Source organism: Heloderma suspectum, chromosome 7, assembly GCF_057233095.1.
Source record: "Heloderma suspectum isolate Gila_16-S chromosome 7, 16-S_ref, whole genome shotgun sequence".
NCBI classification, from domain to species: Eukaryota; Metazoa; Chordata; class Lepidosauria; order Squamata; family Helodermatidae; genus Heloderma; species Heloderma suspectum.
In genome coordinates this window covers 62,485,114-62,502,710 of record NC_139464.1, presented here as the reverse complement: position 1 = coordinate 62,502,710, position 17,597 = coordinate 62,485,114, and the positions used below count along the sequence as shown (strand labels likewise).

Here is a 17,597-nt window from a genome sequence, read left to right as displayed (position 1 = left end):
TTATCAACATCAGACACTGATTCAAAACTTGAACAGCTTCCTTGGATTTAGGTGGAAAGGAAAGATACAGTTGGGTGTCATCAGCAAACTGATGGCACTGAACCCCAAAACTCCAGACAACAAAATAGGTTGGCTACTTCTATTAGGCACTGCTTTTGTAAATGTTAAATAGTATGGAGAATAAGCTAGAACTATGAAGGACATCACAGGCCAACAGCCATGCTGTCAAATAGGAATTCCCCTGCACCACCTTCTCAAATCGTACCTCCAAGTAGGCACAGTGCCACAGCATTACAGTGCCTCCTAGTCAAACAGATGATCCAGAAGGATACCATGGTTATTCATACCAAAAACCACCGAGAGGTCCCGCAAAACCAACAGGGACATACTCGGTCCAGTTCCCAGCATGGATAATCCACCAAGGCAACCAAAGCAGTCTCTCTTCCAAAACCAGGTCTAAGGCCAGATTGAAATGGATCTAGATAATCCACCTCATCCAGAAATCTCTGAAGCTGAGAAGAATGGAATACAGAAGACTGGATGAAAATTATCCAATACAGTGGGGTCCAGAGAGGTTTCTTTTTTAAAACAAAGGTCCTACCACCACCTCTTTTAGGCAAGACAGAATCACCTTGCCATGAAGAGGCATTTACCACAATACCCACTCAGCCAGTCACCCTGCTATTATAAACCAGGAAGCCTTAAAAAAAAAAAAAAAAAGCCAGGAAGGGCAAGGGCCCAGTTCACAAGCAATAGGGCTCACCTCTCCAAGGATTGTCTCCACATCCTTGGATTGTACAACTTGAATGTATCCATTATAACCAGACAAGCAGGGGCCAAAGTTAACATCCACTGTACATGTATCAAGTATGGCATCCAAGTTGGCATGGATATGATCAATTTTATCTGCAAAGTGTTGCACAAAATTGTCACAACAGGCATTTCTTGCAGGCCAGAGCATAATAGGCCTTTGACCACCTTAAAAATTGGATGACATTGTGCAGACATAATTGTGGCAGGGAAGTACAATTTCTTCATCATCCTCACTGCCACAGAGTAGGCTTTCAAATAAGCTCTAGCCCCTGTTCCATTGGACTCATTCTGAATTTTCCACCAACATTGTTCTAGTCAACACCCCACCCACCCACTTCATAACCCACAGTACCCTGGAATTCATTTGGCTCCACTCCATGGGATAGAGGATAGTCATATGCAATCACATCAACCTCCCAGGCCATTTCTCCATTCCAGAGATCAACCAGGGCTTCAACAGAATTGCCTGTCAAGGTGACAGTCCTCAAGAGCCATAAAGAAATCATTCAGATCAATCAGTCTCCTGGGGTAGACCATCTTAATTGCCCGCCCCCCGCCCACCTCTGTAGAGGCTCTGAGTCCCAGCAGTACGCCCAGATCACTGTCATCCCTCCCTACGCAGAAAACCAGATCCAAAGTGTGCCATGCCAAATGATCAGGGCCAGATACTAATTGGGGCAGACCCATGGTTTAGGTCTTGAGCCACTCTCACCATAATGCATTCTAAGCCCACAAGAGGTTTGGTTTTTAAACACTGAGTGTCTACACGTATCAAAGAAAACAGAAACAATTGTTGTAAAGTGTACCTACCTGCTGACAATCCATTCTTACCACAGGCATCTAGGCAAGTGGTTATTTACATGGCTGGCATTGTATAAATTGGTGCACCCACATTTGGAATAGTATGTGCAGTTCTGGTTGCTATACCTCCAAACAAATATCAGAACTGGAGAAAGCACAGAGAAAGGCAACGAAAATTATATGGAGCGGACAATCTTAAATTGGGGCTTTCCATTTACAGAAAAAGGTACCTATAAGGGAAATAAATTATGAACATGGTGGAAACTACACTCATTTTTTAACAAAGCATGATCAATGACTGATTTTAATACACTGAGTGTTTACAACCCAGGGATTCTACCATTAAGGAATCCTCTCTCAACACCCTAGAGGTTGAGTTCATCCAAAGAAAAAAATAAGCAACTTGTTCAGGTCAAATACAAGACTACAATTATGTATTATGTTGTTTTTCTCAAAGATACCCAAAGTGGGGACAATAAATAATCTATCACACTGAGAATAAACGTTTCTGTTATATATGATACTAAGACTTTTCAGAGACAGTGGCCCATTCACATGATAGCAGTGAGGAAAATAAGACACCGTGGCTTATTTCCCCTGCCGTGCATGCTGGTCTTGTGCAGGCTGGTTTTCCTAACTACCCTCACTGGTGTGGCTTGTTGGCGTTGGGTGGCATGGCTTGTTTGGGGGCGGTGGCAGGGGGAGCAACCTGAAAATAATCCAACAACAGCACATGGATTATTTGGGGTTTCTTCCCCCTCAATCAAGCCATGTTGCCCAGATTCAGATGACATGGCATGCTGCACTAGCTAGAGTAATTTGGGAAATCCAGCTGGCATGAGACCAGCAGACGCAGCGGGGTTAGCAAGCCACTGTGGCTTGTTAACCATGCCACAAACTGTATGAACTGGGTCACTGACCTGGTTTGCATGATCAAACAGCCCATGTGGGTTGTTTAAGCCACAGTGGGCTGCAGCTCATGCCCAGCCACCACTTGCTGTGTCATGCAAGCTTGGGGACCGTGGGTTGTGTGAGGGTTAAACAACCCTCTTACAATCCAACAACAGACCATGGGTTATGTGAAGGTTGTTTAACACTTGCATACCCCACGGTCCCTGGGTGCACACAACACAACAAGCTGCAGCTGAGCATTCAATATTCAAAATGGCTGCCAGCACACGCACTGCAGCCCAACGTGGCTTAAATAAGCCATGGTGGGCTGTTCAATCATGCAAACTAGCCCATTGCCTCAGGATCTTGAGACAACCTTTAAAAAGAGTTTAGACAAATAGACACATGAAGGATAAAGTCTGTCAGTGGCTTGGTAGTTGTAACAGCGATGTATAGCTATGTTCAGAGCCAATATACCACTGCGTAACAGATCCTAGTGATAAAAAACAAAGAAATGGGGTTGACTACTTCTAATGCACTGCTTTTGAGCTTCCAGGAAGCACCTGGTTAGCAAAACGCAAACACACTAATATTTGCCCCAGAACAAGAAGGGAAGCAGGCACGCCATGTCATGAATATTCTGTGTCCTAGGATGAGCCACTGATTGTATTAAACAGACAAAATCAGGACCAGAGAATATCAGCTGCTACTGGGGCAAAGTGGGTAAACAAATAAAGAAACTACACCAGCCTTGTAAATAAAAGTGAACTCACAAAAGTTACTAGCCTTGAAAAAAACAGAAAGGAAAGTTAATGGCCTGTTGGCAGAGGAGGGACATAAAGCTGCATTTCCTTACTGGTTACAGAGGAGGTAGCTTTCCTTCTCTTGTAGGTCACAGTTTCTAAGCTGGGTACAGAAGATGGACAGAGTCCTCTATCCCTCCTCCATCAGCCCACTAACTTGCATGGAATTCCATACACTCACTTACATGCAGTTCCTAATTGCCTACGGCTACCAAGCTAGTACTTAAATACAAGGCTGAATTGCACAATCTTCTTTTGTGGCAAGTGCCACAACTTTAGCCTAGAAGCAGAACTGGTTTAATATAAAGCCTTTTTGTTTTTAAGCATATTAGAAGCCACCATAGCAGAAGACTCTGGAATCCCATTACTCCTAAAATTCTTCCTAATTAATATGTTACAAACAGAAAAGTCATAAAACTGATTGAGATGGAGCACTTGAAAGGATGTATGTATAAAGTATACATTAGCCTGTTCCCTCCCTTTCCTACAGACATTCTAGCCAAATTGGGGGTGGGGTGGGAGGAGGGGTTGACAAGCATCTTACACTCTTTCCCAAGATTGGTTTAGAAAACTCAAAAGCCCATTTCTGGTTAGACCCCTCACCCATTTTTCAAAAGTAAGTGAAAGAAGTGATTGCTCCTTTCACAGCAAACATAAATACGTGTGATGACATCTATCTACTCTACTGTGAGGAAATTTCAAACAATTATTCTTTTAAAAGTTTCAGCTCTATTAAATGCCTTACTTAAAAAAAAAAAAGAAGTGGTTTAAAATAAAATCTAAATACTAACATTTTAACGCCTATAGCCTGTGCTTATAATCTTTAAAAACTGAATCATGACCATCATAAAGCACCTTTATATAGTGTTTTAGATGTGTTTTCTATCTCTTATTTAATGAATTTCTGCCCTACCCTTCAAATAATTCCAAGGGTGACCTACAAAACAGAAATCAAAAGTACAACAAAAACATTTTAAACATATGTGCAGCATAAAATTAGCAGAGATAGAACAGATTAAATTAAAATACCTAGGAAAATAAGGACTTTGGCTTGCGCTGAAGTGACATCAAAGTCACCAATCAAGCATTCCTGGGGAAAATGTTCCACAGTCAAGCCACCACTAGCAAGCTGTCCTTTCCCCAGTAGCCAGGAGTCAATGAAGCTGATGAATAACTAGTACAAGACCTTGCCCTAGTGCCCACAAAACAATGGTCCAGCACCCACTTGGCTCTTGCTGCTCTCCCATCTTCATCCCCATCCCAAACATCTTCACCGGAGCTGGCAGCAGTAGCGCCTGTATGGGAGCTGCCTGGCAAAAGAAGTGCTGATGCCCAATTAGGTAATCAGCTAGGAGGGAAAACAAAGTGTTGGGGGGGGGGGGGAGACACACACACTTTTTTTCTTCTATGGCATACAGTCTGGGTAAAAGTCAGATCCAGAGTAGAATTAAAATAAATCCTCTTGAATTTCCATGCTTTATATTAACACAGATTCCCGCCTGCCCCAGCAAGCCACCAAGTTTAACCTTACGCTGGTGTCTCAGCACCATCAAAAATCACATATACAATGCTTGCCAGTCGCCAAAACATAAAACATGGATCCAAGGCATGAATCCTTACGGATCTTCCTTATTTATTATTTATTTTACAAGGGGTCCCCAATCTATACCACCAGTGATTCCAGATGACAAACCTGTTCCTTTAGTGGACTGCAGCCCCATCCATAACATGTTGAACACTGCTAAGCCAGACAGACAAACCACCCACCAGTAGCACCTCCATCTTCATAGGACTGAGCATCAGTTTACTGGCTCTTGTCAGATCCATTGCTGCATCCAAGCACTGATTCAATAGTCCCTCACCTGAATCAGATAAAAATGGGGAACATATTGATAACCTCATTTAGAGGTTAATGTAGATGTCAAAAACCATGGAAAACAAGAAGCAACCTTGCAGGACACCGAAGCATTAATGCCATGGATTCAAGCAGTAATCATCCAGCACCATCTTCTGGAATCATGCATACAAAGCAGGAGTGGAGCTACTGTAACACGGTGCCTCCAATTCCCAACTAAGACAGCTTGTCTAGAAGACTACCATGGCTGACAGTATCAAAAGCCACTGAGAGGTCATGATATCAAAAATCAATGAGATGGTATTGAGAGTCACTGGAGTCACAAGGGCCATTCTCTTCATAACTTTTTCAGCACAGGCCAAGGCAGGCCAAGGCAAGCAAAGGCACTTTTGGTGCCAAAACCAGACCGGACACCGCACTGAAATGGGTCTAGATATTTATTGACATATTGTTCTTATGAATTTTATGTAAGCCATTCTGGAAACCTTGTCAGATGAAGAGCAGGATAAAAAATGCTTAAAATAATAAAGCAACTTTTCAGACACAGAAGTGAATGACCACACCATGCTGCTACAGCATTAAGGGGAAGGTACAAGAAAAGGAAGTGACTATTAAATAATATACTAATGTATGATGAAGACCTGTCATCACCAGACTCCACAAGATACAGCTGCCTTATTTCATACAAATATTTAAAGTAAGTAGGAGAAGATATGAGGATATGTGGGGTAGTGGGCACATTGCCATACCATTTTCAATTGATCTCCGGTGTTGCCCAGCTTGTTTTCTGCCTCTCCACAAGCAAAGTTGCTTACCCCCACATTGTCACCTTTGCTCCCCTGTCCCAGCACTATCCTCCCCCTAGAACTCTGCAGCAGCAACTAAACATCTTTTGAAACCCCAGCTTCCATTGCAAATATATTTCTTCCAAATACCTCTCTGGTCAACAAGCTCCTGCATAGCTTCAATCCAAATGCAGGTAGATTTTCTAAAAACAAGGAAGGTTTGCTTTGTAGACTGACTGGATGAGAGAAGGCAGAGAGCAATTACAAATCTAACTTCTACTTCCCTCAGCCTCTCTCCATTCCCCAGGCCTCAGCTCTCATTCCCCCTTTGTATACAAGAGAATTAAAAAGGCCAGCTCCTTTTGTTTTGTCCTCTGGAGGTTGGTCATCATCATCAGCATCATCAACAACAGGGCTGTGAGGGGGAGCTGCTGCAGGGAAGGAAGAAAAATCTATAGTGCATTTCTTCGGAAGAAAAGGAAGAGTGCCTCCTAGCCTTTTTAGCCCTGTCTTTGAAAACAGTTGCCTTCTGTGCTGGGGATTGTTAGGGAAGTGGTGACCACGTTTAATTTTAAGAAAGATCTGCAAGGGACTCAAGCTCATGGAGAACAATGCCATCTGCACTATGAGCCCTTCTATAATTCTGTGGGAGGGGCAGGCTGCCCCTTTCCAAATGTTGGTTGGAAAGCAAAAAGCACACTGCATGAGTGCAGAGGCACTTCCACTGTATTCTTGCTGGCTAGTAGAAAAACATTTTGGCTACTAAGCCTAGGACATAATGCACAGACCCCTGTACAAACATACAAAATACAATTCATACAAAATTAACCATTCATTCATCATAACAATTCACAATGGAAAAATAATTACAAATGTTTGTATAGCATCTTGGAATTGGTTGTTTCAAAGCGTCACAAATAAAATCCATTTGCTCGTAACACCCTCAGTTTTGACTTCCCTGTGATTCCTCAGGAAATATTTCCTAATGCAAATCAATAATAAAGGGGCATTTTTTATGTTCCAGTAGCTTGCTATACTGACATATGCTGGCTATTGTCAATAAGTTAATTACCAATTCTAAATCAGACTACAGCACCATGTCCTTTAGTTAACATAATAAGAACACCTTAGGATCTACCGGTAAAAAACAGCTTGTAATTTCTTCAAAAACTGAATAACTGGGCAGGAAAAAATAATATGAAAAAGTCAGCAGGTGAAGCGGAACACAAATATATAATTTTTATATATTAAAGATATACCCTGCAGTGTAAGGTACCACTGGTGGCGTACTTTGTAAAAAAAAAAAAAAATTAAAAAAATCCTGTGGTTCCACTGAGATCAATCTAGATGGAACTTTCTTCAAGTTCCAAGCCCATTTAATCTGTAACATAGGTTCGTGTACATACAGTGATAAGGAAAAAACTTAGAAGCATTTAGGGGATAGAAGTAAAATCTTAGGCTATGTTACAGTATTTTTTTCTCTCAGAGAAGAAAAATAAATTGAACAACTGGATTTAATTAATCAAAGCAAGATGTATGAAATGAATAATAAAGTATTCTTTCAACAGAGGACAAATCCAAATGAAGTTAAATTAACCTTACACCATGTTCCCCAACTTCAATAGCTTGATTTTTTTTAAACAAACCTAGACGTATGCCTATTAAACTACTCTTACCAAGGTTCTGACCAGCCTAGTCAAAAGGTCAGATTAACTTTTATACATTAGCCAGAGAGAATAGTATTTGAATTATATTATACTACTTGAATTATATAATACTTGAGTTATACTCCAGTAAACTCAGATGAAGATTTCAGTATCTTACATCATTCAAAGTTCACAACAGTAGGACAAACAACTATTACTTTTTCTAGTCTGTCAAAGGGAGGTGAGGCTTATCACTTGTGTGCTGGACCCTTGCCCTTCCTGGCTTATAAAAGCAGCTGGAGGGGGGGAGATGGGAACTATCTGAGTGGGTAAGGGTAGTTGTGAATGTCTTCTTTACAGCAAGGTGTGATTCCGTCTTGCCTAAAGGAAGTGGTGGTAAGACCTTTGTTTAAGAAAAAAAATCACAGAAGCCCACTGTATTGGATAATTTCTGGCCGGTCTCCAATATCCCATTTTTGGGAAGGTGCTGGAGTGTATGGTGGCTTCTCAGCTCCAGGGATTTCTGGATGAGACAAATTATCTAGATCCATTTCAATCTGGATTCAGGCCTGGTTATGGGACAGAGACTGCTTTGGTCAGGTTGGCGGACGATCTACACTAGGAACTGGACAGGGGAGACATGTACCCATGTTGGTTCTGCTGGAACTTTTGGTGGCTTTTGATACAATCGACCATGGTATCTTTCTGAGGTAGGACTGGAAGACACTGAGAGCCTGTTTTGGTTAGCCTTGGTGGATTATCTATGATGGGAACTGGGCAGAGTATGTCCCTGTTGGTTCTGCTGGACCTCTCAGTGGTTTTTGATATGAACAAGCACGGTATCCTTCTGAATCGTCTGTTTGAGATGGGACCCAGAGGCACTGTAATGCTGTGGCTCTGCTCATTGGAGAGGCGATCTCAGAAGATGGTGCTGGGGGATTCCTGTTCCATACCATGGCTGTTGGACAGTGGTGTCCCTCAGAATTCCATCTTATCTCTTATCCCCATGCTATTTAACATATACATGAAACCACTAGGAGAGATTGTCCGGAGTTACGGGGTTCAGTGCCACCAGTACGCTGATGACACCCAACTGTATCTCTCCTTTCCATCTAAATCCAAAGAAGCTGTTCTGGTTTTAAATCAGTGTCTGATCTCAGTAATGGATTGGAAGAGGGTGAACAAATTGAAACTTAATACAGACAAAACAGAGCTGCTTTTGGTCAGTCAAAAGGAAGATCAGAGAATAGGGATTCAGTAAGTGTTGGAGGAGGTTATACTCCCTCTGAAGTCTCAGGCTTGCAGTTTGGGTGTACTCCTGTCCTCAGTTTGCATAGCTGAGGCTAGTGTGCCAACTGCGCCCATTCCTAGAGATGCCTGATCTGGCCAGACCCTGATGGATGCATTTCAGAATTGTATACAAATTTCAAACAGAGCATGATCCCTAAACCATTTACTTCCTTTATTTGGTCTACAGCAGAGAACCACCCCATAAAGATGGAACTAGACCAAAGGAGGTAGTTATACCAAAACCAGAGAAAAACCTATCTAGAAGTTGAGAAATTTTACCTACTAAACAGTACAAAACTATCTGCGCCTATTTTAACCAGAACAGCCAAATGGGTTCTTGCCTGTGATCTGCCTTTATCTGTAGTGCCACTGCACTGTACTGAGCTGTATTCCCAACTTCAAGATAGGAGGCAGACTTTTAGAAGATAAAAAGACCACTTTCAGGAGTATTACCCCCAGCCCCTTTCCCTGCAATTTCCCAATCAAGAGCTTCCACAGCAACAAGCAAACACTGGGAAAAGGTAGCTAAACATCTGAAAGGGTGAAAAATGAAAAATACTAATATCCATCAATCAGTTTATTTCAGTCTACAGAGCCAAGCACACACAAAAATATAAAAATACAGATATATACAAACACAGTGCACTGGTTTAATGTTACTTTGCTTATATCTAAAAAAAGAAACTACCTAATTAAAACTACAGAGCTAAAAATTATGAAAAGTGATTTACACATATATAATCCATAGTCAAACTAAAAGCTAATACTGCATAAAGACTTATTCACAAATAGACCTGGTTCGCACGTAACAAGAAGCCACCATGGGCGAATTTCCTCACAGTGCTTCTAGTCACTGCACCAGCCACTGTTTTGAAAATTCAAGCCGTGGAGGGAAGAGGGGAGCATAGTTTGCGAACCCAACTAGGGTGGGTGGTTGGGGTAGTTAACAAGCGACCCAGAACCCATGGTCTGTTTTAGGATTTCACAACTGGACGGTACCAGATTGGAGAAGGCTGATAGAGACAATACCAGGCTAGATGGATAAACATAGTTGTCCATAATACAATGTACACTAAATTAAATGGGGCTTACCTTCTAGTAAATTGGATTAGGATTGCAGCCTTAATTTGTGATTTAACAGCTTTTGGGGGATTTTTTTCTCTATAAATTTTAAGTCTCATCTTCCCCACCCTGGCAAATATTTTTATTGAAAGCTAAAATATTATACGCCATTCACATTTTCTGGTACAGCCTCTCTCTCCTCCTGTCCCATTGCATATGGGGGTTGCAAAGATTCTTTGTCTCCCAGTGTGCTAACAGCCTAATTTATGCCTAACAGTTGCTTGTATTACCAGGCTCTTTTGCAGTCAACAGTCCATTTCCAAGTTGGGCTCTAGCTTGGAGGATCCAGAAAGCAAGCCCTTCCCTCCAACTCCATTCTCCAAACATATACGTGAGTCACAACAAAGAAGAGAACAATACTGCCACCAGGGCAAGCAACGGACTTCTCCCCAGATAACCCCAGACCCATCTTAAATAAGAAAGCAGCTTTAGGATGGGGAAGGGCCACCCACATAGTCCAAATGAAACCTTGGGTGTCACAGTGACTACAGGAGGCTGGAGCTAAGAGACCATAATTTTTATTTAATTTAATTTTGGACTATGTGAGCCAGAGCAAAGGTGTGACAAACTATTCATTTTGAGAGAACTAGATAATACAGAGGAAATGAAACATTAGGTGTGACCTAAGTATTAATTAGAAGTGACGGCCTTTGTAAACTTGTCTCACAACTGAACTTCTTAAAAATAGTCAGGGAGCCCATGATGGCTTCTTTTCCCCCTGTGATTGTTTGAACTCACTCCATGAATATATCTTGTCTAGCATGCTGGGATCCATCCAGATACCTTTGGTAAGCAGGGCACTGAAGCAACAGTCCTCCCCTGTTTGTTCCCAATTGTTGGAATTCAGAAACATATCGCCTCTAAGGTGCAATGTAGCTATCATGGGAAACAGGCAAGTCAGCAGGTAAGTTGACGTTTTAATGGGTCTGTTCTTATGTTTTAATTAAGATTTGTTTTTAATCCATATTTACTATTGTTAGCCACCTTGAGTGCCATTCTTGGTGGAAAGGCAGATATATAAATTAAATAAACAAATAGCTACCTTCTGTATTTGTTTAATTGTTTAAGAGCCTTCTAGCCAATGAGCATTACCACATCTTATGGCAGTGAGTTAAATAAAATAATTATGTGTTTCTTCTGTTTGTCCTCAACCTACTGCCAATCAACAATATTGAAACAGGGGAAACAAAATCAAAGGAGAAAATTACTGATAAAAGTGCAATATATATTAGGAAAACAGCATTACAAGTTCTGAATTATTATAAAATCAAAGAAGCTCAGAATCAAAAGAACTCCCTACAAAGCACTAACATAAAACCCTCAAAGCACTAAAATAAAAGCCAGAAACGCATTAGGAATGATTAGGAAGAAATGCCCATGTTTAAAAAGGCAGCAGGATTAAATAAATAGGGGGAAATCTGCTTTGTTTGCATATAATACAATTTGAAATAAGAGGCTCTGAATCAAGAATAAAAATTCAGCAAATTGAAGCAACAAGCAAAATGTGCTTCTGCTTTATATAAAGTGCATACAAAAACGACCTTTGAATAATCCAGATGGAAAACAATTAGCACTTTACTTAAAGGAAAAAAATAATATCTCTGGCTATGTGTTGCACTCTTATGAAGTTCATAATCTCCTAAAGAGTGTTTGAGAGAGTTCTTTCGTGTTTATTATCAGAAAGATAAATGATATAAATGAGGATTACTGTCTCACACTACAATATGCAAGCCTGCATTAACACTTTCCTTGAATTTAGTTTGAGCAGAAATCTGAAATTTCCTACTGCATTAGGTATAACTATAAACTTATCTTCCAAAATTAGGATTTAACCCAAGGCTTTTCCACATCTATTCTACCATCAATATCCAAGTTTATCCTCAAATTATGAGCATCTGACATTGCCTCAAAAAGAGGTGGCTATTTGGCTTACGTACTTGTACTAAGACATGTTTGGATGCCACTCTGCAGACATGAAGATTGAGTCTGCATAGCAAGTTTGCCTTGCACTCACATGTAACAACAACCGATAGTATGGGTTGAATCATAGGTTGTTCTTACCTGTGAACACTGCACTATGGTTTAACTATGGGTTGTTAACCATAAATGAGCCAGGAAGAGAACCCATGATTTGTTGTTGGGTTGTGAATCTCCACTCACATATGCAAGGTCCAGGGCGTTTGGAGGCGTTTGGATGAAAGGTCTATTACCTTCACTCTTGGAAAATGGCACAAAGAGGTGCTACCGACCTTCGGACATACAACTGCTTTCTGCATTTAAACCTAAAAGTGTATTTTATGGCATACATATGTCTGGGGTAAAAGAGTAGACGATTATTTCCTGGTCACACAATTTAAAAAATGTATATTATTTTCAGACTCTGCTGGTCTTCTCAAGTATGGCCTGTTAAAATTGTGTCAAGCAAGCACCATTCTTCAAAGGAAACCTTTGGGAGAGAAGGGCAGAAAAGTCTTCTACTGAATCAGAATGCATGACTCAAGAAGGAATTTCCCTTATAGTTTATATAGAGAATAATCTTATGCAGTCTATTCACAACAAAAATAAGCGAAGTTGTAACAAAATAGTATACTTTCACACAATTACAGCAATAGTTGTGTATATCATCTCAAATGCAGTGTTAAAGCAGTGAACAACTTCAACTCCCAACAAGGGAGTCAAATGTGTTAAAAAACATTCTAAGAAGTACACATTCAGCTTCAGCACTTCTTATATACAATATACTTTTATTCTACCATGATGGACAGTATGTAAGCCATAGGCAAGTTACTGTTACAGCCTTAGCCCCTTACTACTGTGATGACAATAAATATTACTGACCTACATGACAGGGAGAACAATTGGGATAGGAAAAGAATTTAGAATAAATATATGCATGTACCCCTATAAAAGACGCAGTTCCAGCTGCCATAGGAAAAAAATACTGAAATTTCCAACTGCTAAAATGTCATTCTAGCTGATATGCTGGCTCAACCTGTATTCTGACACATACTGCAGAGTCAAAAAGGAATACTGCTAGTATTGCTTCCTTTTAAGGGCAAACAGGATCCTAGGTTATTGTATGCAATGTAAGAGGTGTCAATATATGCCTTGGTCAGATTTAGGCTTCTCAAACCCACAATTCCTCCTAGTATGGGCACCCAGATCATCAAATAGGAACGTTAAAGATTGCAGGAAGCTGTCTTCAAAAACCACAGCCACCCTACTTGTAAACTTCTCAGAGAATGTATATCAACATCCCAAGATAAAGACACAAACTTCAGCTAGTAAGTGCTTGTTCTTTCACTCTCATTGCAATTAGCTTCTCTCTACAAAGGTTCTAGTATTTGACAGAGGAATGAAACCCACATGGCTCAAAATAAAGGATCCAAAGCTCATTTCTACTATACACATCAACTTGATACAAGAATATTTTACAAGTTTATTAATCTCTGCAAATGTGGACTGACACAAATTTCAAATACACCTTTCAACATATTTTTTATGTTTGAGGGAAGAAAAGGAAGGTTGCATTTCCATTACTCTTGTAGAGAAGCCAAGTTTTCATAATTTGTAAAATAGAAGAAATTGCTGAAGGTACTCCTGGTGTTAAACAACTGCCTGTTAGTACCTTCTGCATTACACATCTATGAATATTAAGAAAGGTTATGGTAAATATAGGAAAATATCCTTACTCTGCTATATCAAGATATCCACAGGAAGAAGCCGCATGTAGAGGTATCCAGCCTTCATTATCAGGTTGATTAATACTGGCTCCATTTTCCACCAGAAATTTCACCATATCTATGTTATCATCTATGCAAGCCTATAAACAGAAGAAAGAAGGGTTAAAGTTATGCAGCCAATTTGCTAAATGCAACTCAATGACAATAGACCAAAACAGACACATTCTACAGACAGACAGCAATAAGCAGACTCTGCCATGTACTGTTCTCGTTCACCGTTACTGATGATGAATGAATTAGCCCATAGTTCCCTTTTATTTGTTCTACATAAATATAAAAATTGCCATTTCCAGTTCCATTTAGTCACTTGCCCTTTGGTCCTCCATTTATAAGAAATTCTTCTTCCATATATTCTTCTTCCATATGGTTGTTTGGTGGTTTCTATGCCAGATCATTGCCAACCTTGGAAGGACAAGGTGTAGTGATGGCCACTACTTTGGATAGCTTTAAAAGGGGATTGGACAAATTCATGGAGGATCAAGTTATCAGTGGCTACTATTCCTCAAGGCTATATGCTGGGGAACATGGTCGGGAGGATGCTGTTGCACTCATGTCCTGCCTCTGGGTTTCTTGTGGGCGGCTGGTTGGCCACTGTATAAACAGAATGCTGGACTAGATGGAGCCTGACCCAGCATGGCTCTTCTTATGTAAGCATGAAAACCTGGTTAATTTGAATTGTGTCCTTGGAAATTAACATCAGTTGTGGTATTCTTGCTTAAAAGTACCAAGATTCCATCTCTGAAAACTCACATTTATGCAGGTATCCTGATACATTCGGCAAACCCTGCAAGTATACTTTTTCAAGTTGGTAGTTTCTTATTATATGTGTATCTAGTAGATGGTTTTCGGTGTTTTGTTTTATGTTGTACATTGTTTCAGGGGTGGAATGGGGGTATATTTACCCACAGACGTCACACAGGCAAGCTTTTAACATCCTCCTCCAACACAGAACTAAAAACATTAGATTATCAAAATCCAATGCCTTCACTCAGGGCATATAGCTGGATTACACTGTTTTTATCCTTTCAGCCGTGAATGCTTGTTTTTGTGAAAAGTAAAACACGCATCCTACAATTCTATGTGTACAATTGTTACCCTCTGATCATAATCACCTTCAGAATTCCAATCAGGCACTTGACTCAAAGGCCATGACACATCAGAACAGAACACATTGCATGCAAACATGGTCTCAACTTCTGACTAAGAAACATCCCAGTAATTAAAAGTAACAGAACTGAAGCTACTAGTAGGGTGAACTTTTTAGCAGTTATATTGATTTTTAATTAAGAAAGCACTGCTAAGTCACAGGCTCGTTGTGTGTAACCACAGGCCTCAGCTCGGACACTATGCCAAACTACAGTTTGCAGTAACCACAGTATAGAACTGAAGCCATGCTTTGAGTTTCCAAATATACTATAGGCAAATCATGAGTCAGAACTGCTTGTCTGCTTTCATTTTTCATTTGTTCAGCTTCATACATTTGTAAATTCACTCCCTTCTCTGTGCAGTAACAGCCTCTGAAAGTGGAGTTATGGCAAACCATGGTTTGTCAATTCACATGTCAAGCCAAATCACAGCACAAACTATAGAGTATACAAACCCATTTGAAAACCATTGTTTGTCACTGACTAGCAAATCAGAATCTGGAACAATGATTTGTCAATTCAGACATCACACCGGACCATAAGCAGTTTCACATAATATCCAAACTGAAACTAGATGTCAGTGCAACAGTCCTGAATGCAATTTAAAATGTATACATAAGAAATATTGGCAACATACACTTAAAATGTTGCTAAGATAAACAAGAAATTATATGTACAGTACAATAAGACATATGACTAACTGGCTAAAAATATTTGGCCGAACTTGATCAGTTTATTGTGCCATATATGGAAAGAACAGGGGCAAAAAGGAATCCAAATGTTCATCCATCATTTTCTTTCAATATGTACCCACTTTTTCTCCTACTAGAATGTCTTAGCATTTTAAACTGATTTCATACACCCAACTGATGGGCTCTTAATATTAATTTCTTTAGGGCATCATTGTTTAAAAAAGAAAGAAATCAGTAAACAAAACAGATACAGCTTTATATTCTGTAGGATTCCTACTATAAGATTTTTAATTTTAGATGCAACATCCTTTGAATATCTACAATAGTAATTAGAACTATCTAACATGTTTCTAAATCTTAGACTATAGCAAAGTAGAAAATCAGGCCACCATCACTGACCAACAGATTGCACCAATAGGAACAGAATTACCAAAGGTTTAAAACAGCTTTTTAAAGTAGTAAGTATTTTGTTACTATAACAAAAAAGCAAGCAAGGATTATCAGTGGTAAGTCTGGCATTTATTCCCGCCATCAAAATAATGTCACTGCAGTTTATGTGGCAATATTATGTGGAAGAACTCCTGAAAGAATAAAAAGGCGCAAGTGTTGAAAAGTCCATTCTACATTATGGAGCTTGTAGAGCTGGTAGGACAAAAGCATATTGGTTTCTATTCAAGTTTTACAGAAACTAAGAACATGAGAATGTGACCAGCACCAAATGTAAGTTACCTAGTATTTCCCTTCTCCATTGGAGTAGATAGTCATTTATAGCTTGGTAGGCTGGGCACCAGGTTGCCTATCCCTGCACTAAACTATGATTTAGCATTATGTCTCTGAGTCTCAAAAGCCTGAGTTAAGCATCGGGTTAACGTGCTCTCCCCTCCCTTGTGTGGCAGAGAGGACTTCTGCCAAGTTAATGTTTACCTTTAAAGAATCTCAGCTTAGCATTACATTCAAACCTGGGATCCTGGTTTGAAACAAACCTTAGTCAATTTCTAAACAGGCCAACTTCAAACCATGGGTTCAAAAGCTCATTTAACTAATCACTGCTTTAACAAGGATTACTTGTTTGAATGTAATGTTAAGCCAAGAGATGCTTTGAAAGTGGAACTAAACTTGACAGAAGTCCTCCGGCTGACCACACAGGAGGACAGAGTAGGGGGACTGCAAGACGCAGATGATTTAGAGGTTTACCACGTAGCACTAAACAGTGGTTTAGTGTTACATGCAAACACAGCCATTTCATTTTAGATTAAGTGAGATTTATATACAGTCTTCAAAGGCACAGCCAATCTTTTTGGGCACCATGAATTAGAATTTGTACATGATGAAACACTTAGCAAATGACTGTGCTTTAAACACTCTTTCTTTTGTAATACTGATTAAAATTGCAGAACTGTATCCAGCTTTCAAATTTATAGCACATACAGAATTTATGCAGCTGTACAGACTATCTTGCTAGAGTGTTTATAGACATTTTTCATTCAAGTGAACTTCACTGACAGAACAGCATAGTTCAACTAGGAAAAAGTGACAGTCAACATTCCACTGTTTTTTTTTGCAATGAAGACACAAGGTGAGTGAGGTTAGATGAAGAATTTCAGTATGAGCTGCAAAGCAATGTCAAGCTTCAGCTGCCAACCACCCCACACAGACAAGTTTCGTATATTCAGAACCTTTCCAAATGATCTGCTGCCACTAAATCTTTTTACTTTTTGTGGTACAAAACCAAATCTAGTTCCCATCCCCGCCAAGAAGACATAGAAAATGAGAGACTGGGATGTTATTCTATCAAAAATGGAACTATGATCAAAGTTCTTTACCCAGAGATCATATTCACTAGAAGTATACAACCTTTTCAGCCCTGAGGGCACATCAGATGTTTGCTGGGATGGTGGAGGCAATACGTAAGTATGTACACACATGCATTCATCCTCACACCAGCAGCAACAGATCTTGGTCTTTCAGGAAGGTGTTGAAGCCCCCTCCCCTCCCCAGCCACCCCAACCTG

The 17,597-nt window shown here is 40.0% G+C and overlaps 1 protein-coding gene across 6 annotated transcripts in view; it reads right to left on the bottom strand.

Annotated features, from left to right (window-relative positions):
* The window catches only part of PPP1R12A (protein phosphatase 1 regulatory subunit 12A), a 147,594-nt gene that overhangs the window by 96,002 nt on the left and 33,995 nt on the right, over positions 1–17,597 (bottom strand). For all 6 annotated transcript variants that reach the window (XM_084810402.1, XM_084810404.1, XM_084810405.1 and 3 more), the window contains exon 2: positions 13,699–13,829. In XM_084810402.1, coding sequence (XP_084666528.1) covers positions 13,699–13,829 — 131 coding nt within the window. The remainder of the gene's footprint in view (positions 1–13,698; positions 13,830–17,597) is intronic.